General features: G+C 36.8%; 1 protein-coding gene across 8 annotated transcripts in view; it reads right to left on the reverse strand.

Moving 5' to 3' along the window:
• Positions 1-27982, reverse strand: part of AKAP7 (A-kinase anchoring protein 7) — a 258608-nt gene that overhangs the window by 171172 nt on the left and 59454 nt on the right. For all 8 annotated transcript variants that reach the window (XR_009549585.1, XM_060190452.1, XM_060190453.1 and 5 more), the window contains exon 7: positions 17172-17319. Coding sequence is in view for 7 of the 8 variants with exons in the window: in XM_060190452.1 (XP_060046435.1) it covers positions 17172-17319 (148 nt within the window). In the remaining variant the exon portion in view is untranslated. The remainder of the gene's footprint in view (positions 1-17171; positions 17320-27982) is intronic.

The raw sequence follows: 27982 nt of genomic DNA on the forward strand, positions 1-27982 counted from the left end.
GGTTCACTTAGTGGTAAATCTTCTTTGACAGTTTAATTAAAGCACAGCATAATAGGAGAAACAAGGCCACTAGCAGTCCTTTAATCCAGACAGATACAACTACTACTTTTGTTCTGGCTTTTGCAAGTACTAACAATGAAACCGCAAAAAAAAAAATTAATATAAAAATTAAAACATCTGGGAGTCGGGCGGTGGCGCAGCGAGTTAAGCGCACATGGCGCCAAGCGCAAGGACCAGCCTAAGGATCCCGGTTCGAGCCCCTGGCTCCTCACCTGCAAAGGAGTCGCTTCACAAGCGGTGAAGCAGGTCTGCAGGTGTCTGTCTTTCTCTCCCCCTCTCTGTCTTCCCCTCCACATCAATAAAAAAAAGCTATAATAACTACAACAATAAAAAAACAACAGCAACAAAAGGGAAAATAAGTATTAATTAAAAAAGACCTTTAAAAAAAGATTTTCTTTTTTTCTTTCTCTAACGCCTAAAGGATTAAAAGTGAATCCCCAAAATAATGAATAGCAAATTCTTTTTTTTGTTGTTTTTTTGCTAGATGAATTGCAGTTAGATCAAGATTGGTTTGGGCAGGTCTCAGGATTTATCATCTACCATGCCCCAGGTTGATGTGGCTCTAACACACTATGACAATACTCTTTCTGCTTCTGGATATTTATAATAATAATGTAGAAAAGTTTAAGTACTCATGAAATCAAATTAAATACTATATCTATTTTCTGTTAAAATGTTTCTTAATTCACATCTGAGGTGGTAGCGCACCTGGTTAAATGGATGTATTACCATGAGCAAGGACCCAAGTTCAAGCTCCTAGACCCCACCTGCAGGGGGAAGGCTTCATAACCAGTGCTCCAGATGTCTCTGTCTCTCTCTCTCTGTGGGTGTGTCTCCCCACCCCCACCTTCCTAACTCCCTTCTCTCTCAATTTCTCTCTATCCTATCAAAATAAACATTTATTTTTAAATTATATCTGTAATGTGTATCTGGATGCATTATTCGCAAGTAACACAAAACTCTGGAGTGAGGACTTCTGGAAGGCATAGCTGAGTTCTAACAAATACTGACAACTATCAAATCCACAAGCCTCACTAAATTGCATTTGGGACATCCAAAGACACCAAGGCCTCAGGCAGGTGCTGGTGTGCTTTTTTTTTTTTTTAATGTACCTGAGGAAAGCATTAAAAATAATACAAATGTCACACCTATGGACAGTTAATTTAAGACAAGGGTATCCAAAACATTATAGACAACAGAGAGTGTTTCAATAAATGGTGTTAAGAGGGGGTCAGGTGGTAGCGCAGTGGGTTAAGCGCACATGGCTCAAAGCGCACAAGGACCAGAGTAACCACTGGGTTCGAGCCCCCCCTCCCCCCCCCACCTGCAGGGGGGTTGCTTCACGGGAGGTGAAGCAGGTTTGCAGGTATCTTTCTTTCCCCCTTTTTGTCTTCCCTTCTTCTCTCCATTTCTCTGTCCTGTCCAACAACAATGACGTCAATAACAACAATAACCATAACAATGATAAAACAACTAGGGCAACAAAAGGGGAAAAAATAGCCTCCAGGAACAGTGGGTTCGTGGTGCAGGCACCGAGTCCCAGCAATAACCTTGGAGGCAAAAAAAAAAAAAAAATGGTGCTGGGAAAATTGAGTTGAAATGTGCAGAAGAAATAAGCAAGATCATCACACATCAATGTACACAAAAGTCAACTCCAAATAGATCAAAGACTTGGATGTGAGACCAGAAACCATCAAGCACAGAGAAGAAAGCATTGGCAGAACACTTTATGGCATTTGCTTCAGAAATGTCTTCAAAGACTCGACTCCAATAGCAAGGAAATCAAAAGCAAAAATAAACCAATGAGGCAATGTTCAAAATGAAAAACTCCTGCACAGCAAAAGGAACCATCATCAAAACAGAGAGATAGCCTACTGAATAGAATATGTTTAGCAACACATGTCAGAGAAAGGGCTACTAACAAAATTATACAGAGCTCTCAAAACTCAGTGATTTTTTTTAAAACAGATCCCTTAAAAATGGAGGGTCTAAACAGAATGTCAAAGAAGATGTACAGAGGGTCAACAAACTTTTTTTGAAATGCTCAAAGTCACTGATTATCAGAAAAATGCAAATAAAGACAACAATGAGATACCACTTCACTCCTGTGAGAATGGCATAATAAAAAGGGCATAAACAACAAGCTGTGGTAAGGATAGTGAAAAGTAACGCTTTTACACTGTTGGTAGAAATGTAAATTGCTTCAACCCTTGTGGAAAAGTCTAGATTCCTCAGAACATGAGAAATGCATCTATCAGGAAGCTGGGCAGATGCATACCTGGTAAAGAACACATTATAATGTGTGAGAAACCTAGGTTATGTCCCTGGTCCCTATTTGCAGGGGGAATCTACCAGAGTGGTGAAGCAGTGCCACAGATATCATTTTCCCTTTCTCTCTCTCTCTCTCCTTCTGTCTCCTACTTTCCTTTAAATTTTTCTATGTCTATCTACTAAGTCAGTTAGTTAACTGACTGATATAATATAAAGCATTTAAAAAAGAAATGGATCTATCTATTCTATGATACAACTATTCCTTTCCTAAGGATTTAACCAAACGCAAAAACATTTACCTAGAGATCTATATACACCTATGTCCAAAGCAGCGTTGTAATATCCCAAAAATGGAAACAATACTAGAGATGTCTAACTAGAGATGAGTGGTTAAGAAAGCTATGGTGGATGTACACAATGGAAGACTTGTCAGCTGTAAAAAATGATGGAATATTCTCTTCTGCCAGATCTTGGATGGAATTTAAAGGAAATATGTTAAGTGAGATAAGCCAGAAGGAGGATGAATATTAGACTACCTCTCTCATAGGTGGAACATAAGAAACAAAGAAAGAAATGGAAACCACAGAGTGAAACTTGAACTATCAGTAGATGGGGTCTATTTCAGCAGATTCCAGGACTCTAAGAGGGGGAGGCATGAGAGCACTGGGGACCTGGTGCATGGTGGTGCAGGCCTTAAGCTGGTAGTGGAAATGGTATGCTGACACCTATCACAGGGAGATAAACTTTACTCATGTGGTAACTGATCTACAAATCATTATTTTCTAAATAAAAGATTTGGAAAAGAGAAGATATGAATCAATAATAACCTGCAATGACTGTCAGGAATTTTTTTTTTAATTGTTATGATAGGTATCCTGGCATGGATCATACTCTCTTGGTATTAATAACTAACATTTTTATCAGACTATATAGGAGTCCTTGTGCTAAGCACTTAAAAAAAATATTAAAGAGACACACAAAAAAAATGTAGTCAGGGTAGGGAAGATAGCATAATGGATATGTAACCAGATATGCATAATGGATATGCAAACAAAAAAAATGGATATGCCTGAGGCTCTGAGGTCCTAGGTTCAATCCCCAGCACCAGCATAAGCCGGAGCTGAGCAGTGCTATGGTAAAAAAAAAAAAAAAAAAAGTATTCAAAAGCAATTAGACGATGTAATAGACTAGTCAGGCATAATTACTGTCAACTGGAAGGTTCTTCTAACACTAATTTCATATATATGTTGTTGGGGATTTTTTGCCTCCAGGGTTATTTCTGGGGCTCAGTGCCTGCACCACGAATCCACTGTTCCTGGAGGCTATTTTTTCCCTTTTCTTGCCCTTGTTGTTTTATCATTGTTGTGGTTATTATTGTTATTGATGTCATTGTTGTTGGATAGAACAGAGAGAAATGGAGAGAGGAGGAGAAGACAGGAAGGAGGAGACAAAGATGGACACCTGCAGACCTGCTTCACCGATTGTAAAGTGACACCCCTGTAGGTGGGGAGTGGGGGGGGGGGCTTGAACCGGATTGTTACACCAGTTCTTGCGCTTTGTGCCATGTGTGCTTAACCCACTGTGCTACTGCCCGACCCCCAATTTCATATATCTTAATGACTGACTACACTGCATTTACCAATTTCATTCATACAGTCTCTCCTTTTCCCTCCCTTCCTTCCTTCCTTCCTTCCTTCCTTCCTTCCTTTCTTTTCTTTCTTTCTTCCTTTCTCTCTCCCTCTTCCTCTCTTCCTCTCTTTCACTCTTTCTTGCCATCAATGAGCCTTCACTACTTTAGGCTGCCTTTTTCAGACAGAAAGACAGATAACAGGGTTTGGTGATGGTGCACCTGGTTGAGTGTACACATTACAGTGCTCAAGGAGTCAGGTTCAAGTCCCCAGTCTCCATTGGCATAGGGGACGTTTCATAAGAGGTAAAACTGCTGCTCCCCATTGCCTCTCAAATTCTATTTCTGTTAAAAGTAAATAAATATATAAGTAATATAAAAGAGAGAGAGAGAGAGCTAGACAGGTAGAAAGACATCACTGCACTGAAGTTTCTCTCATAGCAATGGAGGCTGGACTGAAATCTGAATCATATCTATGATATAGCAAGGCCTCTATCCAAATTAGCTATCCTGCCAGACCAAACAGAAAATAGCTTTTTTTTTTTCTGCTTTTTTGCTTGCTTGTTTTTTACCAGTTGAGTCTCTTTCCCCTCCCCCACCCAACTTCTTTTCATTTGAAATATAATATTTACTTTTATGCTTTCTAAAAAATTGAGGACTTTGCACATAAATAATAAGTACTAGCAGTGATGTTAGTGATATAACTGTCAGAAAGTTACATTAAGGACCAATAAAACACATCTCTTGAATAATGCAATGCTATGTCATGCACGAGACCCAAGTTCAGCCTTCACCACATTTAGCAAAGAAGCTTCTGCACTATGGTTTCCTTCCCTCTATCCCTCATGTCTTTTTCTTTCCATATGAAAAAGACTGGTTTGAGAGGTGAAGCCCTGAGGACAACAACAAAAAAAAAAGTGTTAGATTTGTTAGATAGAAATACCCACCGGGAGTCGGGCGGTAGTGCAGCGGTTAAGCGCAGGTGGCACAAAGCCAAGAACCCAGGTTCAAGCTCCCGGCTCCCCACCTGCAAGGGAGTCGCTTCACAAGCGGTGAAGCTGGTCTGCAGGTGTCTATCTTTCCTCCTCTCAGTCTTCTCCTCCTCTCTCCATTTCTCTCTGTCCTATCCAACAATGAAGACATCCATAACAACAACAATAATAATTACAACAATAAAAAAAAAAGGGCAACAAAAAGGGAAAATGAATAAATAAATATTTTTTAAAAGTCTTTAAAAAAAGAAAAGAAATACCCCTGTCAATATATTTGGTTCCTAGCCATAGTAATTAGGTAAGGGAAAGGAATTAAAGTAACAGATTGGAAGAAAAGTAAAACCGTCATGATTTGCAAGTAATATGAGAATACACATAATTTTTTTTAAAAATACAGTTAAAAAAACACCTCCTGCAAATTGTTAAGCAATACAGTAAAGTGACAAGCTACAAAATTAGCATATAAAAATCTAGGGTGTGGGGGGAGGGCAGTAGTGCAGCGGGTTAAGCACACATAGTAGGAAGTGCAAGGACTGACTCAAGGATCCTGGTGTGAGCCCTGGTTCCCCACAGTTGGGAGGTTGCTTCGCAAGTGTCACCCCATCTTTTTCTACGCCCTCTTTGTCTTCCTTTCCTCTCTCAGTTTCTCTCTGTTCTATCCAACAACAACAAATGGAAAAAGATGGCTGCCAGTTTCAGTAGATTCATGGTGCAGGTACCAAGCCCAGCAATAACCCTGGAGGCAAAAAAATATATATATATATGTATATAATTTATATATAATATATATATATCCAGGGTGTTCCTCTACATAAACAATAAGCGAGAGAAAAAGAAATCCAAAATAACAATTCCATTTACAACAGTAGCAAAACAAGTACCTAGGAATAAACTTGGCAAAGCAGGTGAAAGATTTGCATAATGAACACTTTGGGTCACTATTCAAAGAAATAGAAAAAGATACAAAGAAATTGAAAGATTTGCCATGCTTATGGATTAAAAGAATTAACATTGTACAAATGACCATCCTATCCTGAACCATATATAGATTTAATGTAATCCCCAATATTGTACAAACAAATGTCTGTTTTTCTTTTTGGGGAGAGTTTCAGTTTTATTTTTGTTGTTTTGTTTTTACCAGAGCACAGATCAGCTCTGACTTATGGTGGTGAGTGCAATTGAACCTGGCACTTTGGAGCCTCAGATATGAGAGTCTCTTTATATAACCATTATGCTTATCTACCCCCACCCCTCAAATGAATTTCTTTACAGGAATAGAACAAAGGCTACAAAATTTTATCTGAAACCAGAAAATACCAAAGACTGTCAGACCAATTTTGAAAATAAAAATCAAGAATGGAAGCATCACACTTTCTAACATTAAAATATACTATGGGGCTATTGTAATCAAAACTGCCTGGTACTAAAACAAAAACAGGCATACAGACCAGTTCAATAGAATTGAGAACCCTGAAATAAGCTGTCAGACTGAGAGACAACTACTATAAATCATAAGATTTGGGAACCATGGCAACAGATGGCTAGATTTTTCAAAATAGTTTGAGGCACAGTTGCCACTTTATGTTAATAAAGGTTAATTTCTCATTTAATTCTCCCAATGCTTCCTCTAACTCAAGGAAGTGTAAAGAAATAACCAGGGCTGGATGATGGCACAACACACCTGGTTAAATGTACATAACGCCATGCACATGTCCCAAGTCCCCCACCTGCAGAAAGGATGCTTCGTGAGTGGTGAAGCAGGACTACAGATGTCTCTCTGTCTCTCCCTATCTTCCCCTCCCTCTCAATTTCTCTATGTTCTAACAAATAAAATAAAGTTTTTTTTAATGTTCAGTTGTCGGTTTCTGTCATTTCTGCATTTGTTAAATTTTCAACACAGAATGCTTAAATGGAAACCAATTCATATCTTAGAGAGAGGGGGTGGGAACTACGTAATCATCAAAATTAATTTGTTAGATGAAAAGGTAGAAACATTGGTCAAAATTCAGTTTGGAGAGCAGTCTAAGAATTGTATTTTTTCATGGTTTTCTTGAACCACGGAACTAATATACAACAGCAGTTCTTAAATGTTTCTGACTATACCTCTTTACTATTAAAATTTATCTGAAGCACCGGCAAGATAATTCTGCCACGTACACCATGAATATTTCAGCCCAGCTTCCACTGCACTGGAGGATGCTTTGGTGCTATGGTGTCCTTCCCTCTATCTATCTATCTATCTATCTATCCATCCATCTATCCATCCATCTAAAAAAGTCACAGAATGAAGTCACAACAACAGCTTTCCTATAGTCTGTGCCAACTAAGAATTTTTGAGAATTATACTATAAATTTTTGCATTAGGAACAAGACAAAATTTATTTATTTATGTAGCATAAACATATATCAGTTGGACATTAGGAACTCCATATACAGTGGTGGCAGAGGACCCAAGTTAGTTGTGGAATCTGATATGCAGACACATATCAAAGAAGGATAAAAAATCGTATTCATGTTACCACAAGTGTCTTTTAAACCATTATTCCCTAATAAAATATAATTTAAAAAATACAACCACTATCATATATACTGTCCTTCACTTTTAATTTAAATCATGTGTGTTGAAAGAGTTACATACGAGAGAGAAGCAAGAGTATTGTTCTAGTACACGTGGTGGTGGGGGTTGAGCTGGAATATCAAGCAGACAAGTCCTACACTCTAGCAGCTGATAATAATCACTTCTTCTTCTAGCGTTTGCCCTTCTTCTGTAGCCAGTCAACAGTGTCAGGTTGAGCCTGATGTAAAGTTTCGAGACCTCCTTTGAATCTGGAGAGGTGGCAGTCGTTGACTATGTGGGTCATAGTCTGTCTGTAGCCGCAGGGGCAGTTCGGGTAGTCTCTGGCTCCCCAGCGATGGAACATAGCGGCGCACCGGCCATGGCCTGTTCCATAGCGATTGAGGAGGGCCCAATTGTAACGTGCTAGGTCAAAGCCGGGTTGACGCTTGCAGGGGTCTGTGATGAGGTGTTTGTTCTTGACCTCAGCTGACTGCCAACTCTGTTTCCAAGAGTCTGGAACAGAGAAGTTCAGTGTAGACGTAGGGGACCAGATTGGGTGACAAGACGTCAAGCGTTGGACAGGGTGGGTGAAGATATCCGCGTATACTGGCAGGTCCGGTCGAGCGTAGACGTGGGAAATGAACTTAGATGATGCCGCATCCCGACGAATATCTGGCGGGGCGATGTTGCTAAGAACTGGCAGCCATGGAACCGGGGTGGAACGGATGGTTCCAGAAATTATCCTCATGGAGGAATATAATTTGGAATCGACCAAGTGGACGTGGGGGCTACGGAACCATACTGGGGCACAGTATTCTGCAGTGGAATAGCATAATGCCAGAGATGATGATCGTAGTGTGGAAGCGTTCGCACCCCATGAGGAGCTGGTCAGTCTTGCAATGATGTGATTCCTCGCGCCCACCTTTGCTGCAGTTTTTATGAGATGTTTGTGAAATGACAGAGTGCGATCAAGAGTAACGCCAAGATAGACTGGCTGGGCTTCATGCCGGATTCTCGTACCGCCAAGCTGCACATTAAGCTCACGCGAGGCCAAAGCATGGTGTAGACGGAAAACAGATGATACCGTTTTTGCAGTGCTAGGGATTAGTCGCCATTTTTTATAGTAATCAGATATCAGAGACATGTCTTTCATGAGTGTTTCCTCGAGGATGTCGAATTTTGATGCCTGAGTTGCACGGCAGATGTCATCGGCGTAGATGAACTTCCTTGAAGAAGTTTCTGGGAGGTCATTGATGTAAATATTAAATAGCGTAGGAGCCAGAACAGAGCCCTGGGGGAGGCCACTTGAGACAAGTCTCCATCTGCTAGACTTGTCACCCAGATGCACCCGGAATCTTCTGTTTTGGAGAAGAAACTATATAGTGTTGGCCACCCATGGAGGCAGGCATCTTGAGATCTTGACTAGGAGACCACGGTGCCAGACCGTGTCATAGGCTGCTGTGAGATCAACAAAGACAGCACCCGTCTTAAAATTCTTCTGGAATCCATTTTCAATGTAAGTTGAGAGGGCCAGGGCTTGTTCGCAGGTAGATCTTCCTGGGCGGAAACCAGCTTGGGCGGGTGATAAGAATTTCTCTGTAAGAGGAGAAATACGTGACAGAAGCAGCCTCTCAAGGAGTTTGTAACACACGGAGAGGAGAGAAATTGGTCTATAGCTGGCGGCCAGTGTTGAGTCTTTCTTTGGTTTCAAAACTGCTATTATCTTCGCACGACGCCAAATTTTGGGCATAGATTCAGATTCCAAGATGTGGGACAGGAATGAAGTGAGCCACTTCTTTGCCGCGGGGCCCAAGTTAAGAATGAGTTCTGGGGTGATGTTATCATAGCCATAATAATCACTAATTCAAAGGGATCTATCTACCCCCATGTTCATAGCCACATTGTCCACAATAGCAAAACTTTGGAAGCAACCAAAATGTCCCTTGACTGATGACTGGATAAAAAAATTATGGGACATATACTCAATGTAGCAATAATAATAATAATAAAAGATGATTTTATATCCTTTGGGATAAAATGGATGGAACTCAAGAACATTATGCTTAGTGAAATAAGCAAAGAGGTAAAGGAAAGCCACAGGATGGTTTCACTCATATGTGGAATTTATAGAAATGAACACATATACTTAAAATAAACCACCAGACACAACACAGCCCATATTTAAATTGGAAAACTATAGTGGTTACCTGGGGGGGGGAGGGCACAGACTTTTCGGTGGTGGGGAAGATTTGAAATTTTAGTCCTATCACTAGTAATATGACTGTCACGGGGGAGGGGAAATAGATTTAATATTTCAAGTTCCCTAACTGCCTAGACCCTAGCCCTAAGCACAAATAGCTTTTGCCTAAACATTTAATACCTTAGATTTGCAAGATGATCAAATTTTGATAATGGGATTAAATTGTTCATGGAGCTCTAAAAATATATATGCAAATGTAGCTATGTAAACATCTAAATCAACTACAGCTTTAGGTCAGACAGATCACACAGTTTTCTATGAAGGTGGTTACTTTAATTTGTAGCTTAAATAATCAAGTGCTTCAACTTGAGTCAACTTCCTACTTCAATATTCATCAAAACTACTTTATGCACACTTTCCATTTGTGTAACATAGAATATTAAAGACACAGTCTCAAAATGTGAAATGAAATGCAGTCAGCAATTTTTACTACTTAGAAAATCATTCAGACATAAAAACTGTTGTTTTTATTGGCAATGCCTTGACTCACACTGACCACATACAGTTTTACCTACTGTTACTTTTATATCATGAGTGTAAATGCCAACCCAGGAAGAGAAGGCAAGTGGGATGTCAGTATTAATATAAAAATAGGTTTACCCTCAGAGAAGCCCTAAAATTACCTCAGGAATCTCTAAAGATTCATGGAATAAACTTTGAAAAGTAATGAACTAAAATACAATTTTTTAAATGCTAAACACAGCAAAAGTACAGCCTTATAAATTATTAATGAAACCATTCATCAGATAAGCACTATAGAGCACATTTTTCTACTGCAAAAAGTAAATTATTCACATGAAATGAGCAGCCATTTAAGTACATGTACACTGCCAATACCCTGCATTCCCCACTAATTGGACTTTTAAATGAGCATATAGTGTTCAGGAAAAATTAAGCATTTTAAAATGTATCATTTATCATTGATATGATAAGGTAAAAAGTTAAGACTACTAGGAAGCTCTAGGACTTTGTTCTAATTATACCTTTCAGCCAACGAAGGCAAACTGTGTCTTTCCTTCTCACTCCCTGCCTTCCAGTAACATTAACCAGTGTATCGGTGGCAACTACAGTATTATTTTCCATAAAGATAATTTCCATGCATTCTTATTTAACTGATCATGATCCAGACATGACAATTCAATGCTTTGGCAGCTTTTCCTTAATTCCTAAATGTAAAGGAGTACTGAAGATTTGGACACTAGACTTCAAACTCAGGATTATATCAAATCCAAGCCAAAAAAAAAAGTCTTTTTCCTTTGGCTAAAAAACTACTGAGAAAGCATTGGAAGACCACAAATCTTTGAAGAGTGGCACGCCACTTAAGTAAGATTTTCAAAAAGCAGGAACATCTAGATAAAATAAATTTACTAACACAAAACAGAACTTGGACTGGAGTTGGTGTATTGCATCAAAGTAAAAGACCCTGGAGTGGTAGAAAGGGCCAGGTCCTGGAACAAGATGGCAGGGGAAGACCTGGGGTGGGGGTGTTAGATTGTTATGAGGAAAACTGAAAAGTGTTACATATGTACAAATTACTGTATTTTAATGTTGTCCGTAAACCATTAATCCACCCAATAAAGAAAAAAAAACTTGAAAAAAAAAGTCACTGGCCTAATTCTCTCACCATTCTCTATAGTGCTTTAGCCCAGAGAGTCCAAACCTGGTATTTTGTTTGGTCTTACCTTTTTTCACACTGGGTATAGACTGCCTATTTATAACTATGATGGTTCTAACTACCCTTGCTAGACTCTTACTGTCTCTTAACAACATATCTATACAGACCTATTAGTTTCTATATGAGCCTACATGTAGTTCAACTTTAACACCTTGCCTCTGTCTGGAACTAATTGAAGACCTTATCCTTTAGGACCCAATCCTGGGTCACTCTGTCAAATACTCAATTTTGTCCTCACTCTTTTTATCCTACAATTATCTACTCAATCTCCTTTATCACACATTCACTGTCTTAGTATATAAAACTGGAGCCACTTCCTTCCTCACCAACTCCTCACATACATAATAAAATAAAACAAAATAAAATAAAAAGCAGTTATCCCCTCCATAGACCTCCTCAGCTAGTGAGAACATAGGTTCAAACAAGATATCTCCTGTCATTAATACTGCCACCACCCTATGTCCCAGTCTATTACTTCCCTCCCACCCTATCAATTATTTGTGGAAATTACCCTCTCTACTAGTCTTCTGTCTAATCCACACTATGATCTTATTATTCCAGCTTCTGTCATTCCTCATCCCACCCTCCCATAGAAGGTGAAATTTTAAGCTCCTCCCATTTTGTCCTATTAAATCCCATTATTGTTATAAACACATATATTAAAAAAATCCCATTCATCTATTCATGAATGTCCTATTTATCTATTCATCTATGTTTCTTTCCTTTTCTCAGGCGCTGTCTTAACTGCTCAGTCTCTATCTCTCTTGAGGAGCATATTTGTAGCTTCTGTTTCTTATCATATTCAAGAGAAGATTACACAAAATGTGCATACTCATTATCAGTTAAATGACAATTATAATGGGAAAAAATTGAGGTTCCTAGAAAATCATTTTACTTTTGTTTATAGATAGTATAAAGAAATCCAATGTCCTACAAAAAAAAAATTGTAGACCTTTCTAAATTCCCCACTACTGCCTGTAAGACCTGACAGCTGAAAGTAATCTGGTCTTTGCAAGAACTAAATTGCTCATCACTCTTACAAAGGGTGTCATTTAGTCGACATTTTTCCCTATGGAAATATAAATGGAACATTGCTGCCTGTGGAAAATTAATTCAACCAGCTCTAGTAAGTAGCTCACAGAGAATAAGCTTCACCATTTTAGGAGATCTGACCACATTAAATTCCTGGTTTCACCAGAAAGGTGTGGTTTTTCTTACATTTATTTATTTATTTATGTATTTATTTATTTAGGTGCTGAGGTTTCACTTCACACCTTCAAAATTCCACTGCTCCCAGAGGGTTATTATTATTATTATTATTATTATTATTATTTTGTTTGTTTTAACCTTTTACATTTTCAGGGAGAGACAAGGAGGGAGGGAGAAGGGAGGGGAAGTGGGAGAGAGGGAGGGAGGTGCTTATACCCTTTAGGAAGTTTATTTTGCTCCTCAGTGCTCCCTTACAGTACCAGGGGCTCAAATCCAGCATCTGACACATGATAAAGTGTGTGCTCTACCAGATGAGCTATATACCATTCCCGACGTTTTGTTGCTAGTGAGTTTTAGCTGATGATATATGCAGTTAGGCCTGTCAAGAATATGTGTAATATCAACCCAAGTTTCAATTATGAAAGAATTAAAGTGCTATATCTTGCTGATATGTGAAAATAAGTATGTTGCTTCATATCCTAAGAAACACTCCAATTAACAGCATACAATGACAGAAGATGAAGAGAAAAATGCTCAGCTTGCAGACTAGGTGGTAGCACACCTGGTGGAGCGCACATGTTACAATGTGCAAGGACCTGGGTTCAAACCCCTGGTCCCCACCTGCAGGGGGAAAGCTTTGCAAGTGATGAAGCAGGGCTGCAGGTATCTCTCTGTCTCTCTCCTTCTCTATCTCCCCCTACCCTCTCAGTTCCTGGCTCTGTACTCAATAAATAAATAAAGATGATTTAGAAAAAATTGTGGTCTTCAGCAAGTTTAGTAGAGTATGGCAAATCTAACAAAATAAATTCTTAAAATTAAGTCTCTACTTCACAGCAACTTTTAAACACTAGATTACTCTGTGAATCCTCTATATCTGAATATATATGTTAATGATCATAGTAGATAATTAAAAGATCAAATATAAAAGCAACAACAATTTAAAAAACTAGAAGAAAATATAAATCAATATGTAGCAGATCTTTGATTTGGAGATGTCTCTAGTCATAATTATTAGAAACCACATTTTATATATAATTCAACAAAAATAAAAACATTTGATGTGGAAAATAGCTTATGAACAAAATTAAGTACACAATAAATCCTAGAAAATATATGTACATTTTTAGGACTTTTAAAACATATATATATATATAGAAAGAGAGAGAGAGAGATTAACATACAGGCACAACCTCTCTTCTCCCCTTGATTGGTTTCTAAGAGACACAACAGGATGCCAATATCCCTTCATCCTATCCCCCTTTTCTTTCTTCTCCAGAGTCCTTTGCATTGATACAATACAATGCACCCAGTCCAAGTTTCACCTTATGTTTTCCTTAACTATTCTTTATTCCAAAGTTCTACCTATAAGTAAAATCATTTGGTATTGGTCTTTCTCTTTCTGGCTTGTCTTATGCAATATGATGTCTTCACATTCCTACCAGAATATTGTAGAGAAGATGACCTCATCATTTTTAACAGCTGCACAGTACTCTACTGTGTATATGTACCACAACTTCCTTAGCCATTCATCTGTCATTGGGCATCTGGGTAGCTTCCATGTCAGGGATGTTCTCTTTATGAGCAAGAGAGAGACCAGAACACCACACTGTTCTAGCATATATAGTGGCAGCGACTAACCTGGGACCTCATACATGCAAACCCTGGGCTTGACTAATGAGATACCTCCCCAGCTAACCTGGTAAATACCTAAAACAACCAAGGCAAAGAGATAGATATCTTTTTTTTTAAAAGTCACAATTGATAAGAGACACAAGAATAGACATAAGAATAAAAGGAATATGTCTATTGGAAGTTGGGCTGTAGCACAGTAGGTTAAACGCAGGTGGTGTAAAGTGCAAGGACCAGCTTAAGGGTCCCAGTTTGAGCCTCCAGCTCCCCACCTGCAAGGGAATCGCTTCACAGGTGGTGAGGCAGGTCTGCAGGTGTCTATCTTTCTCTCCCCCTCTGTCTTCCCCTCCTCTCTGCATTTCTCTCTGTCCTATCCAGCAACAACAGCATCAATAACAACAACAATAATAAGTACAACAATTAAACAAGGGCAACAAAAAGGAATAAATAAATAAAATTTCAAAAAGAAGATGTCTATAGATAAGGAGGGTTTTCTGATGCTAAGTTTCTGGCCAACTTAAAAGCAAGACACCTTGTGGGCTTAGCACTGTGAAAACTGCAAAATCAAATAAGGGGCTACTACAGGGGATGCATAATAAGATAAATTCTCAATAAAACCAGAAAAGTGAAGAGTTGCAAAAGATACAAAATATAGAAGAATTCATACTCAAAAAACTATGAAAGATTAAAATTTAACTATAATGAAACCCTGAAAAAAATAGATTAAGCAATAACATTTGTGAAATGACAAATACAACAGGAAAAAAATGAAAATGATTCAGTTGGAAGTCTTGGAGATATTGATATGTATTTTTATTATTATACAAAATAAATAAAATATTTTAAAACTCAGCAAATACAGAAAACCAGCAATTATCTATAAACAAATTAAAAAGATATACTGCACATATTAATATACATTAGTTATAACACAGATAATTATCATTTATGTGCAGATACTATTTTAAACCTCATATTGGAATTATCAAATGTGAGATACAAAATAGAGTATCTGTAATTCAAATTATATTATGAGGCTGGCAGAGTTTGAAAGAGGCTATTTAAATAGCAATGAATTAGTAGATAAGATTATAAGTAAGTCCTAGAGGAAGCTCTAAAGAAATTGCCTGGAATAAGCAATTTTAAGCTAGAAAAGAGCAAAATAAGAAAAATGTGTGGTTCATGCATAGTGATTTGGGGTGAGCTGAACAGAATTGTCTAGTGGCTTCTAGAAGCTACATGTTACAAGTTATATAAAGCCAGTCTGCCAATATCTTCAGAAAAATATACATATTGTTCAGTTTTTACTTGTTTATTTGACAATGGGAATTGAAAAGGCAATGAAACATTGAGTTCTCTTTTAAGGATGATCTAAAATAACTATAGGGAAAATATAAGAAGTTAACCAAAGTCTATATTCTACAGGCAGGATTTGAATTTGCCCTTTACAATGCACATAAACAAAAAAGCTTGTCCCTCATCAAAACTATGATGGTAGATTTTCTTGTAGATATTCTGAAAATATAAAATATTTTCCTTGAAATTTTCAAAATGAACTTCAAATGACATATTGTATGTCATTGACTTAAGATGTCTAAAGCCTTTGGAAGGCATAATGATCGCTTTTCTGAAAATTAACAGTGAGACTTTGAAAATAAAGCTCTATTTTCTAAACATTTTAAAATTACTTTCACAGGGCTGGGGAGATGGCCTAGAGGCAGCATGTATGTCTTGCAGGCAGGAGACCTTGGGTTCAATTCCTGCCATTACATAGAAAAGTATAAAAGCAATACATTCAAAAACTGTACTACTGAGTTTTTTTTTTTTCTTGATGTATTATTTCCATAGGTTTTCTTCAAGTTGATGTGGAGAGAAATTATCTCAGTTGAGGGGGGCCGGGTGGTGGTGTACCTGGTTGAGTACACATGTTACAATGCACAAGGACACAGGTTCAAGCCCCCAGTCCCCACCTGCAGGGGGAAAGCTTTGCAAGTGGTGAAGCAGTGTTACAGGTATCTCTCTGTCTCTCTCTCCCTCTCTATCATTCCCTCCCTTCTTGTATTCTGGCTGCCTCTATCAAATAAATAAAGATAATTTTAAAAATTTTAAAAAAAGAAATTATCTCAGTTGAAGACCCTGAAATATTTACATTATGCATTTATCTTCTTTGAGTATACTTTCATGCTACTTCCAGAGTATACAATCTAGGCTTAAAGTTCATACTTTATAATTGGATCTGGCTTGAAGTTTAAAAAAAAAAATCAAATCAGATCAGACTTCTTTGAAATATATTCACATTGCAAATGGCAGGAATAGTGCTTTGTTTAATCGCCATTTGATACATATTCTTTTCACTTGGAAATATAACTGTGTGTAAGTCTCTCTCCTCACATGCCATATTCCTCATAGGATGATAGAAGCATTTATGTGTGAATCTCTGTCTCCTTTCAAAACAAAGAAAGAGATTGGAGGCTAAGTTTTCAATCTTTACAGGTCACCTATAAAGATTTTTCTCTTCTCGGAGTGAAATTTCCTGACCTCAGACATTCTATTCCCAACTAAGAAACATATTTGGTGTCAAATTGTATGGTCATTTCACTAGAGAAAGTGGTTTCTCCATAGTTACAAAATATAATCAAACTGAAATGCATCATGAATCAACATTGTGAATTTCAATATTTAAAGCACATAAGTATAAAAACTACAAGTACCAAAATTTGACTGCTAAATGTAAATATATTTTCTACAAACATTTCAAAACAGTAATGCCAAAACATAATATTTGGAGAAAAGGCCATAGAGAAAAGCATATACAGATGACTCTAAGTACTTGCCAAAATAAAACTAAAGCTAAAGAAACAAAAAGGATAGAATCTTTAAATGGTACTTACCAATCACAACTGAAGAGTCACAGTGATAATAACCATTACTCTGCTTTTCCTTCAGCATGGAGCAAAGATCTATACGATATACCATTTCTTCTCCAAATCTGTGATTGATAAATTTTTCATACAATTTAGGATTTATTTTTTTCACTCCCTGCAAACAACAAAACAGAATTACATCAATCACTTCATCTAGGCAGCCAGTTTATATTTACCTTATAGGCTTAGAATTTGGTATCGCAATTTGGTATAAAAATTATTTACTGGCATTTGAAAATGGTTACCTCTGAATTCTTATAAAGTTATTTTAAAGTCTCCCTGCCTAGAGCTTGTTTTCCTTTTCTTTCTTCCCCTCCCCTCCTCTTTTTAAGGCATTAAAGAGTGTTGGTTTTAAATCCAGTAGCATTCAAAACTTTACATATTTTAAGTTTCAGAAACAACAAAGAACATCAAATTTAAATGAGATATCAATGAGTCAGAGGCAGGACAGGACAATGAAATTTCCAAATTCTTCCTCTACCAATGCCTTACTCCCCAAATGTTCTTTTATAGCAAGAAGAGAACTAGCTGTTGAACAATTGCTATGGGATATCTTTGTACCTCTGTAGTTTACTAAAGTGAGTAATAATGCTTCCGATCTTCCATCTTTCTCTCAGCCCCATATCCAATCTAATCATGTTGGCTCTACCTTCAAAATATATTTGTTCTCATCAGGTCTCTTGCTGCTTTCTCTGAGATATCCCTGTTTAATTTTCCCCAAATTATTCTGTTTTTCTTCTTCAGAGTTAAGAGTCTTTCTGAACCACGCTGTCATTTAGAGATTGATGGAAGTATGTCTGAAGAATTCAAAGAAAACTACAAAATTTGTTAAAGCCAAGAAAATTGACTTGTAGAAAGAGCTGAGAGTTATTCTAAAGTACAGAAGCAGTATGTCTGGTATCATCAACAAAACTGGTAAGACTAATTGTAGGCCTGGGATTTTGTATGTCCTGAGTGTCAGTCTACTACTACCTTCGCTGGCCTTGAACCAAACAGGGTCAAGGCATACTTTTAAGAATTTTATATGTAGGGGCCGGGTGGTGGCATACCTGGTTGAGTGCATATATTACAACACATAAGGACCTAGGTTCGAGCCCCCAGTCCCCACCTGCAGGGGGAAAGCTTTGCAAGTGATGAAGCAAGTATCTCTCTGTCTCTCTCCTTCTCTATCTTCCCCCTCTTGATTTCTGACTGGTTCTATCCAACAAATAAAGATAATTTTTTAAAAAAGAATTTCATATTTATAAATATATCCAACATAGGTTTATATATCAACTGTGTATCATAAAAACAAAGAAAACTATAGGAAGTCAAGTACAGGATATCAGACTTTGATATAATAAATTAATGGCAAAAAACATCAAATAGAAACACCACTTTTCAAGGCTGCTTAATGAATCATCATTAAGGATGGGAGTTTTATTTTCCCTCTAGCCTTGTTTCAGTTATAGCTTAAGGAAAATTCTCAGTCATGTTCAAGGTCACTTTGGTAACCTTTGATACAATGTAGCATGAAATCCTGAGGGAATTTCATTCTTGACTGTAACTTTAGATCCAAAAAACCAACACTAAAAAAAAGTGCCAATGAGAGCCTAGTGTTTTTAGAATCTGGTGGCTACATCTAATAAGTAATGGAAATTATTTATTCGCAAAGCACTCAACAAATCATTTATACTTAGCTAAATGATGTATATAATTTAAAATGTTCCAAAGAGGGCTGACAGCTGCATTACTATACATCCAACTTTATTTTCAATATAGAAAATAAACAGAGCTGGGGAAGCAATTACAGAAGCCAGACCTTCTACCTTCTGCAACCCACAATGACCCTGGGTCCATGCTCCCAGAGGGATAGAGAATGGGAAAGCTATCAGGGGAGGGGGTGGGATATGGAGATTGGGTGGTGGAAATTGTGTGGTGTTGTACCCCTCCTACCCTATGGTTTTGTTAATTAATCTTTTCTTAAATAAAATTAAAAAAAGAAAATAAACAGAGCTACAAAATGTAAAAATTCTTATTAGTCAATAAACTGAATATGAAAATAATTTACTTAAGGCTCTAGAATTTATAATATATATTTATCTTTACTTTCTATGCCAAAGCTATTATAATTAAAGAAAAATGCAAGGTAGCTTTTATTAGGAAGCTCTACTTTTTGTAACAGAAGATAATTTTTATTGTTATATATCCTATAATCACATTCCCATCATCAAAAATTTACACAGGCTATTTATCAAACAACAACAAAAAAGTCTTTGTTCTGCTGGTGATACACTTGATATTTTAGCATCCTGCCATTTTTCTATAGTATATTCCTGTCACACAGAAGATATTTCAAAATTAAACATTTCTTTTTTTAATATATTTTTTAATTTTTACTTTATTTTTGAGAGAGATGAAGAGAGAGAGAAACACACACAGAGAGAAACACTAGAGCACTGCTCAGCTCTGGCTTATGGTGGTGCGGGGGATTGAACCTGGGACTTAGGAGCCTCAGGCATGAGAGTCTGTTTGCATAACCATTATGCTGTCTCCCCCACCCAAAATTAAACATTTCTTTTGAGAAGTGAAACCAGGAAGACATAGGCTGGGAGTGAGAGCGTTTTTGCAGAAACTCAGAAATTTTATACATGTACCAACCACTGTATTTACTATAAACTATTAATCCCTCAATTAAAAAAAGTCAACTAAACTGGCCTGTCATTTGGGCCATGACATGGTAATAGTAATCATTTATACTTGTTTGTTCAACTAAAACAAATCTACAGGATAACATTATCTAAGTTTTGAGTATGCATACAAGAATAATTCCTGTTCAGCTCAGTCTCAGCTGCACTATCAATTCCCCTTGATCAATTTTCAGCTGTGTTCTTGCTAGACACAATCTTATGACCATTCAAATGTAAACAATCCACCACCTACTCCTCTTGAGCACATCTGTTTTACTAGTGCTTTGTTTTTTGGAACAGATAATATATTCTCTTGAACTCATTGCCTTAACCATTATTCAAAAATAAGGCTGAAGTGGTCCAGGCAGTGGCACAGTAGATAAAGTGTTATGGCTCTCAAGCATGAGATTCTGAGTTTGATCCCCGGCAGCATACTGCCACTAGAGTGATTTCTGATTTCTCTTCTCTTCCTTGCTCTTCTCTTCTCTTCTCTTCTCTTCTCTTCTCTTCTCTTCTCTTCTCTTCTCTTCTCTTCTCTTCTCTTCTCCCTCCCTACCCCTTTCACTAAGAAATAAATTAGGGCTGGGGAGACAGCATAATGGTTATGCAAAAACCTTGCATGCCTGAGGCTCTGAGGTCCGTGGTTCAATCCCCAACACCACCATAAGCCAGAACTGAGCAGTGTTCTGGTCTCTTCCTCTCTCATGGAATCTTTCCTTCTGTATTTACTTTTTCTCATTAAAATAAATAAAATGTTTAAAAGAAAAAAAAGAAAGAAATCTTTTTTAAAATGTTTTAAAAGAATAAAATAAACTTATTAAAAAATAAGTCTGAAGAAAAATCCTAATAGTTTTAACTTGCCCTAGGACAATAACCAACATACTACAAATAATATTATGATTGAATGTGTTTGTGAACTTGAAAAAAAATAGAAGTAAATAACTGTCTCTAAGATTCTGTGAGAACGGTAATGGTTGCCATTGGGAGGTCAAGAGCTTTGGTGCTGGCTTCTGTGTGAAACTATACCCTATTAGTCTATTTATCTATTAGTCATAGATTAATTAATTAATTAATTAAAGAGTCATTGTGTTCTTTTTTTACAGCCTACAAACTAAAAATATGAAGCTAGGGCTAGGCGGTAGCGCAGCAAGTTAAGCACACATGGAGTGAAGCGCAAGGACCAGCACAAGGACTGGAGTAAGTATCCCGGTTCAAGCCCCCGGCTCCCCACCTGCAAGGGGGAAGGGTCGCCACACAAGTGGTGAAGCAGGTCTGCAGGTGTCTATCTTTCCCTCCTCCTGTCTTCCCCTCCTCTCCATTTCTCTCTGTCTTATCTAACAACAGCTACAACAACAATAACAACCACAAGGGCAACAAAATAGCCTCCAGGAGCAGTGGATTTGGTTGGCATTGAGCCCCAGTGATAACCCTAGAGGCAAAAAAAAAAAGTATGAAGCCAATTAGTTAAACTAGATGATCTGTAAACAAGACCTTACCCCTAACCATAATCTCAGATTCAATCCAAATGAGAGTTAGAAATACCTAGACAGTATAGAAAGGATCAGTGTTTCTCATATATTCATAGATATAACTAATTATAACTTTGTAGTATTAAGCAAATAGCTACCTAGAGGATTTTTGCAGTTTATCCTGCTCCTGTGCTTCTAGTACGTGCTTCTTTTCTGACTTTCTTTATGAACTAATCAATACCATAGCTCCCGGGATGGAGTTAATAATCACTCTTCCCCTTCCCATCTATCCAATCTGAATAGAGCAACACATTTCATTTAACTCATCCTCTTTCAAATGCCTGGGTGTACTTCCTGCACACCTCTTATAACAAAAGGCTCAACCCCCCCCAAAAAAAAAGTCTAAAAAGGGACATTCAATAAGTATATAAAAAGTGGGAAAGAAATAATAATGCTAAGATTTACACAAAGATATTCTAAATTAGTAAATACAAAAGAAAAAAGAGAAGCTAAATAATTACCTTTTCATTTTATTTGGTTAAAATACATTCCCTAAGTATGGATCGACCAGTCAATGCCCATGTTCAACGGGGAAGCAATTACAGCTTCCACCTTCTGCAACCCTGGGTCCATGTTCCCAGAGGGATAGAGAATGGGAAAGCTATTGGGGAGGGGATGGGCTATGGAGATTGGGTGGCAGGAATTGTGTGGATTGTACCCCCCATCCTATGATTTTGTTGTCTCCTTTCTTAAATAAGTAAATAAATTTAAAAAATAAAGATAAAAATAAAACATTCCCTAGATACTATAATAATGATGGTTCAGTAGAAAAAAAAAAAGTCATTAAACACATAACCTGGGAGAAATCATGTGGAGTCCATAAACCAGTTTCAAAATGCTTGTTTTGGGGGTGGGGACAAGATAGAAAAATAGAGAGAATATATGTTTTCCTTCTTTCATATCAACAGAAAACCACAATGATACAGGGGAATCCTGTACAGAAACAGACTTTGATACTAAGTAGGTTTTCATAGCAAAGGACAAATATCACCATCCAGGCAGCAGAGAGTCACTCTCCTAAAAGAAATAGCTTATTTTCCCCAGTATAACATAAAAGAAAAAAAAAAAAAAGCTGCAATTGGGAAGAGACTTATATGAAACTTTAACCTAGCAAACTTAATCATGAACAGATGTTGGATTTTTGTCAAAGGCTTTCTCTGCATCTACTGAGATAATCGTGTGTGGGTTTTGTTTTTGCTTTGATTGATGTGGTGTATCACATTGATTGATTTACATATATTGAACCAGACTTGCCTTCCTGGGATAAATCCCACATGATCATAATGAACATTTTTTTAAAAATATACTGCTATATCTGGTTGACTAGGGTTTACAGTATTTTAGCATCTGTGTTCATCAGAGATATTGGTCTGTAGTTTTCCCCTTTTGTTGTGTCCCTATCTGCTTTTGGTATCAAAGTGACATTGGCTTCATAGAAAGTGGAAGGGAGCATTCCTGTGTCTTCAATCTTTTGGAAAAGCTTTTTTTTTTGGGGGGTGGGGGGGAAGATGGTGGCACACAGGGTTAAGTGCACATGGCATGAAGCACAAGGAAAAGCTTTAAAAGTAGAGGTGTTGTGAGTCCAGAAGTAGTGCAATGGGTTAAGCGCACATGGTGCAAAGCACAAGGACCAGCATAAGGATCCCTGTTCAAGTCACCTGCTCCCCGCCTGCAGAGAAGTCGCTTCACAAGCAGTGAATCTGGTCTGCAGGTGTCTGTCTTTCTCTCCTCCTCTCTGTCTTCCCCTCCTCTCTCCATTTCTCTCTGTCCTATTCAATGACAATGACATCAATAACAACAGCAATAATAACTACAACAATAAAAACAACAAGAGCAACAAAAAGGGAATAAATTTTTTTTTTTAAAGTAGAGGTGTTAACTGTTTCCTGAAGGTTTTGTAGAATTCATTTGTAAAGCCATCTGGTCCTAGACTTTTACTGTTAGGAAGGTAACTGTTTCCATTTCTTTGTCTGTGTTTGGTCCATTTATGTTTTATAGTTCTTTCTGGTCAGTTTTGGAAGGTTATATGTTTCTAGGAATTCTTCCATTTCTTCCAGATTTTCTAGCTTGGTGGCATATAGTTGTGTGCAGAAGCTTCACATGATATTTTGGATTTCTGTGGTGTCTGTTGTGATATGTCAACTTTCATTTACAATCCTTCTTATTTGAGTCTTCTTTTATTTTTATTTATTATTATTATCATCATTTTGGTGATTCTGGCTAAGGGTTTGTCAATTTTGTTTACTTTTTCAAAGAATCAACATTTGGTTTAATTGATCCTTTGTATGGTTCTATTATTATTATTATTGATGTTGTTTATTTTTGTCCTAATTTTAGTGATCTCAGTTCATCTGGTTACTTTAGAGTTCCTTTGTTCCTTTTCTACTCTTTAAGGCATACAGACAGGCTATTTACTTGAGCTTTTTCTTGTTTCCTACTGTGTGCCTGTATGGCTATGAGTTTCCCTCTAAGTACTTCTTTAGCTGTGTCCCAAATATTTTGATAGCTTGTGTCTTCATTTTCATTTGATTCCAGGAACATTTGAATTTCTTCATGTCAATCTCAAATATTTAATTATACATTTTCCTCCTTGATACACTATTGAAATACAGAATCACACAGAAATTTCTCAGTTGTCTGCATATAACACAATCACCCTCAAGTCAGGTCCTCCTCCATCATCATGCACCAGGACCTAAAAGCCTCCCCGGTCCCCAGAATCATTTACTTTGGTGCAGTACACCAAGGGATTAGTTTTTCTAATGAACTCAAAATCAATTCATATATATCCATATTATATTACACATTTCAACCCCAAATGTATAATAAAAAAGATTTCAAACTATTTGATAATTTTCACACAGCATTTTTTTAGAGATGTCATAACAATCTTTTCAAAATTTCTAGAAGCAATTCAAATACTAATACCAGTCAGCTTGATAGCAAAATATTAAAAATATAATAGGTAACAATATGCAAGAAATCAGTATCTTAGGATAATATTCTGCAAAAATTACAAACAGTGCCATTTTCTCTTTTGCTATACCAATACATACTATCATATTTGGCAGGGCCCCAGTAAAATTAGACCAGCCAACATCTCCTCCATATTCATTCTACTCATATGTTTTATTTTTTATATTTATTTATTTATTTTCCCTTTTGTTGCCCTTGTTGTTTAACATTGTTGTGGTTATTGATGTCATTGTTGTTGGATAGGACAGAGAGAAATGGAGAGAGGAGAGGAAGACAGAGAGGGGGAGAGAAAGACAGACACCCGCAGACCTGCTTCACCGCTTGTGAAGCGACTCCCCTGCAGGTGGGGAGCCAGGGGCTCGAACCGGGATCCTTAAGCCTGTCCTTGAGCTTTGCACCATGTGCGCTTAACCCGCTGCACCAACCCCTAACTCCCTACTCATATATTTTAGACACCTGTGTAGGAGCATGTGTGACAGAAAATTAAATCCTCTTGAGAAGTATGATTCACATAACTCTCATGTTATTCAGTTTATGCCCAAGTGACTACCTCCTCCATTTAATTCCAGTGAACTAAATTCTAGATATATTTGTACTAAAAAGTTCAAGAGCATAAAGTGCTCTATTTGCCATTTTCTGACTATCAAGGAAGGTGAGAGAAAGTGAAGAGCAAGGTAGAGTTCAATAACACCATCTAATGAAAAATGACATAGAGAGAGGTTGCTGCTAAATGTGCAAGATGGCTGGGGGGGGGACATTGAATTTGTCCGAGATAATAACTGATTGAAACCTCACAGTACTATTACAAGACCAAGCATGAAATTATTCTGAAATATGTCTTCTAGTCTAAAGGTATGTAAAAAACTATTGTACCCTAATTCAGTTATGGGAAAAGCAGTAGCCATGGAAAGAAGAGACATAATTTTATTTTATTTTAAAGATTTTGTTTATTAATGAGAAAGATAGGAGAGAGAAAGAAACAGATATCACCCTGGTACATGTGCAACTGGGGCTTGAACTCAGGACCTCATGCTTAAGAGTTCAGTGCTCCACTGAGTCATCTCCCAGACCACAAAGAAGAGACATAATTTTATACCTTAGCCATCAGCATAACATTGTAAAGATACGATTTTATTTAAAAAAGCTTAAAGATGGTTCTCCAAAATAGTGTCACAGACTTTGTCAATAATTTAAAATGTTTGAGGTATGTTTCAGAGAAATAATACTTATTGCAGCAACAAAATTGGAGCCATCACAGTCCAAGGGTTGATATGAGAAAGTTTTCTTAGGGCGTCGACTGAAAATAAAGTGAAGTTTGGTCCTGGAAAGGAGGCCAATAATATTTTCCTATAATTCACTGGAGTAATAAAAAAAAAAAGAACTCAGCAGTTCAATAATTTAAAAAAAAACTAGTACTATTCTATTTTTCAGGTGTCTGATCTTGAGAGATCAGGATTCTAATGAAAGATCAAAATAAATAAATCAGTTCCTTTTCAGAAACTAAAGTATAATTCCATAATCAATTAATCAGGGTTTTGGGCCACTACTGTCACTTACCCTCAAATTTAAGTGGCTCTCAGAAAAAAATACATACTTCCTTCTTTTTGTTTTTATTAAGTTATCATTATTATTAATTATAAATAATGCTGTAATTAACAACAACTGATTTATCAGTAAGCATACTTACCGTTTCCACTGATTAAGAAAATCCTGTAGAAGTCTGGGGGGTATGGATCAACCTGTCAGTGCTCACGTCCAGAAGAAGTAATTACAGAAGTAATTACAGAAGCCAGAACTCCTACCTTCTGCACCCCCAAAACAACCCTGATCCATACTCCCAGTGGTGGAGAAGTGATAGGAGAAAGAAGATATAAAGGCTTTGAACTCCAGCTCCATCAGCATCCAGAGAGAGAGGAGGAAAAGGAGAGGGACATATGGAGGTAGCAATGTTGTCATGACTAGTTTGGAGGGGAAAAGAGGACTGGATCAGGAAGAAAAATGGGGCAATTATGTATAAATGTGGACAGATAGTTAGTCCATGTCTACAACCTTAGGGGGACTGTGGTGGCTTGGGTAAGAATGGAGTAGATTTATACTCCTGTTGACATGTAATTTTGTAAATCAGTATTAAATCACTAATACATTTTTTTAAAAAAGTAAAGAAAATCCTGCTGATATCCAAATAATGTTAGTTGGCTGACCTTTATTTGATTGATTGAGGTAGATCAGGAATTAGCTACTTTGACTTATTAAGCAAATTAATTCTGTATTAACATTATTTTGGAATAAAAATTGTTCTGTACTTTAATTTTCTATTCAATTTTGTCTTTTATTATAATCCACTATCTAGCATGCCAGGTTTTTAGTATGATGCTCCATTCTGCCTTTGACAAGGAAAATTGGGTTTCAAAGTATCTAAAATTAATTTGAGGGAAAAATTCCTATCATTAATGGAAATAGTTGAAATGCATAAAAAATTATGCTTTAATTAAGAAATGCAAATAAATACAATTATAATTAATATGAATACTTCATACTGTGTGCCCTAATATCAATTCTAAAATCCTATGTACATCAGATCTGTATCTATGAATACAAATACCAGAAAAAAGTATTCTATGTCTGAATGTTTGAAATAAAAATATTGTTAACTCTAAATTATCAAGGTTAGCATTTCCTAAACTATATTTTGCTAGGTATAAATAATACAAGGTATGAAGAGAATTTCATCATTACTTCTAAGGTAATAAATAGTGCTGACATACATTATATAATACTCAAATATAATATTCAAAATATTCAATGCCCCTCCTTGTATTCCATCCTGGAAACAGATTATACAACCTTCTCTGTTAAATGCAGATGGAAATATGTACTTACATGAAACAATGAAATATTTAGCTATAATTTTGGTCTTAAATATCCAAACACCAAATAATCCAGGACCCAGATTTCCCCCTAACTGTACCCTCTCCAAGAATTTTCATCCATTTGCTCTTTTTCAATTTCCACTGTCACTCTGACTGATGACAGCTCTATCACTTTTTCACCTCAGCCCATCATCACATAATTCAATAACTACCCCTTCCACTCAGTTATGTGCATATCAAACTCGGCACTCAAACAAGCTAGTCTAAATAAGTAGCTAAGAATAATTTCTTTTCATCTAAATTTCTCACAAATTCTTACTCTGTGAAAAGTTGTTGTCAATAAATAAAACATAGTGTTGATAATTAAGTCCTATGTTGACAATTTGAAAGAATCATAAATCAGGAAAGATATTGAAGAAGATCAGAAAATAACTAATAATTAAAAGCAATGATCTATTCATGTAAGATCACATTTACTTCTTGAGGAAAGTAGGCCTATAATAAGAAGCTTGTTTGATTTGAAACTGGTTATCTTCTGCCACCAAGTGTTAGCACATACTCCTGACCAACCAATTTCTGTATTGTTTAAATCACAAAAACATAATTTCACTCAGTAAAAAAAATAAATCCAAAAGAATGTACTTAAAAAAAAAAAGAAAATATGGACCTGAACAAGCACAAGACTAAGTATGTGAAACAAATATATACTAAGGAAATACCCTCTAATATAGTAT

The sequence above is a fragment of the Erinaceus europaeus genome, chromosome 4 (assembly GCF_950295315.1).
Source record: "Erinaceus europaeus chromosome 4, mEriEur2.1, whole genome shotgun sequence".
Taxonomy (NCBI): Eukaryota; Metazoa; Chordata; class Mammalia; order Eulipotyphla; family Erinaceidae; genus Erinaceus; species Erinaceus europaeus.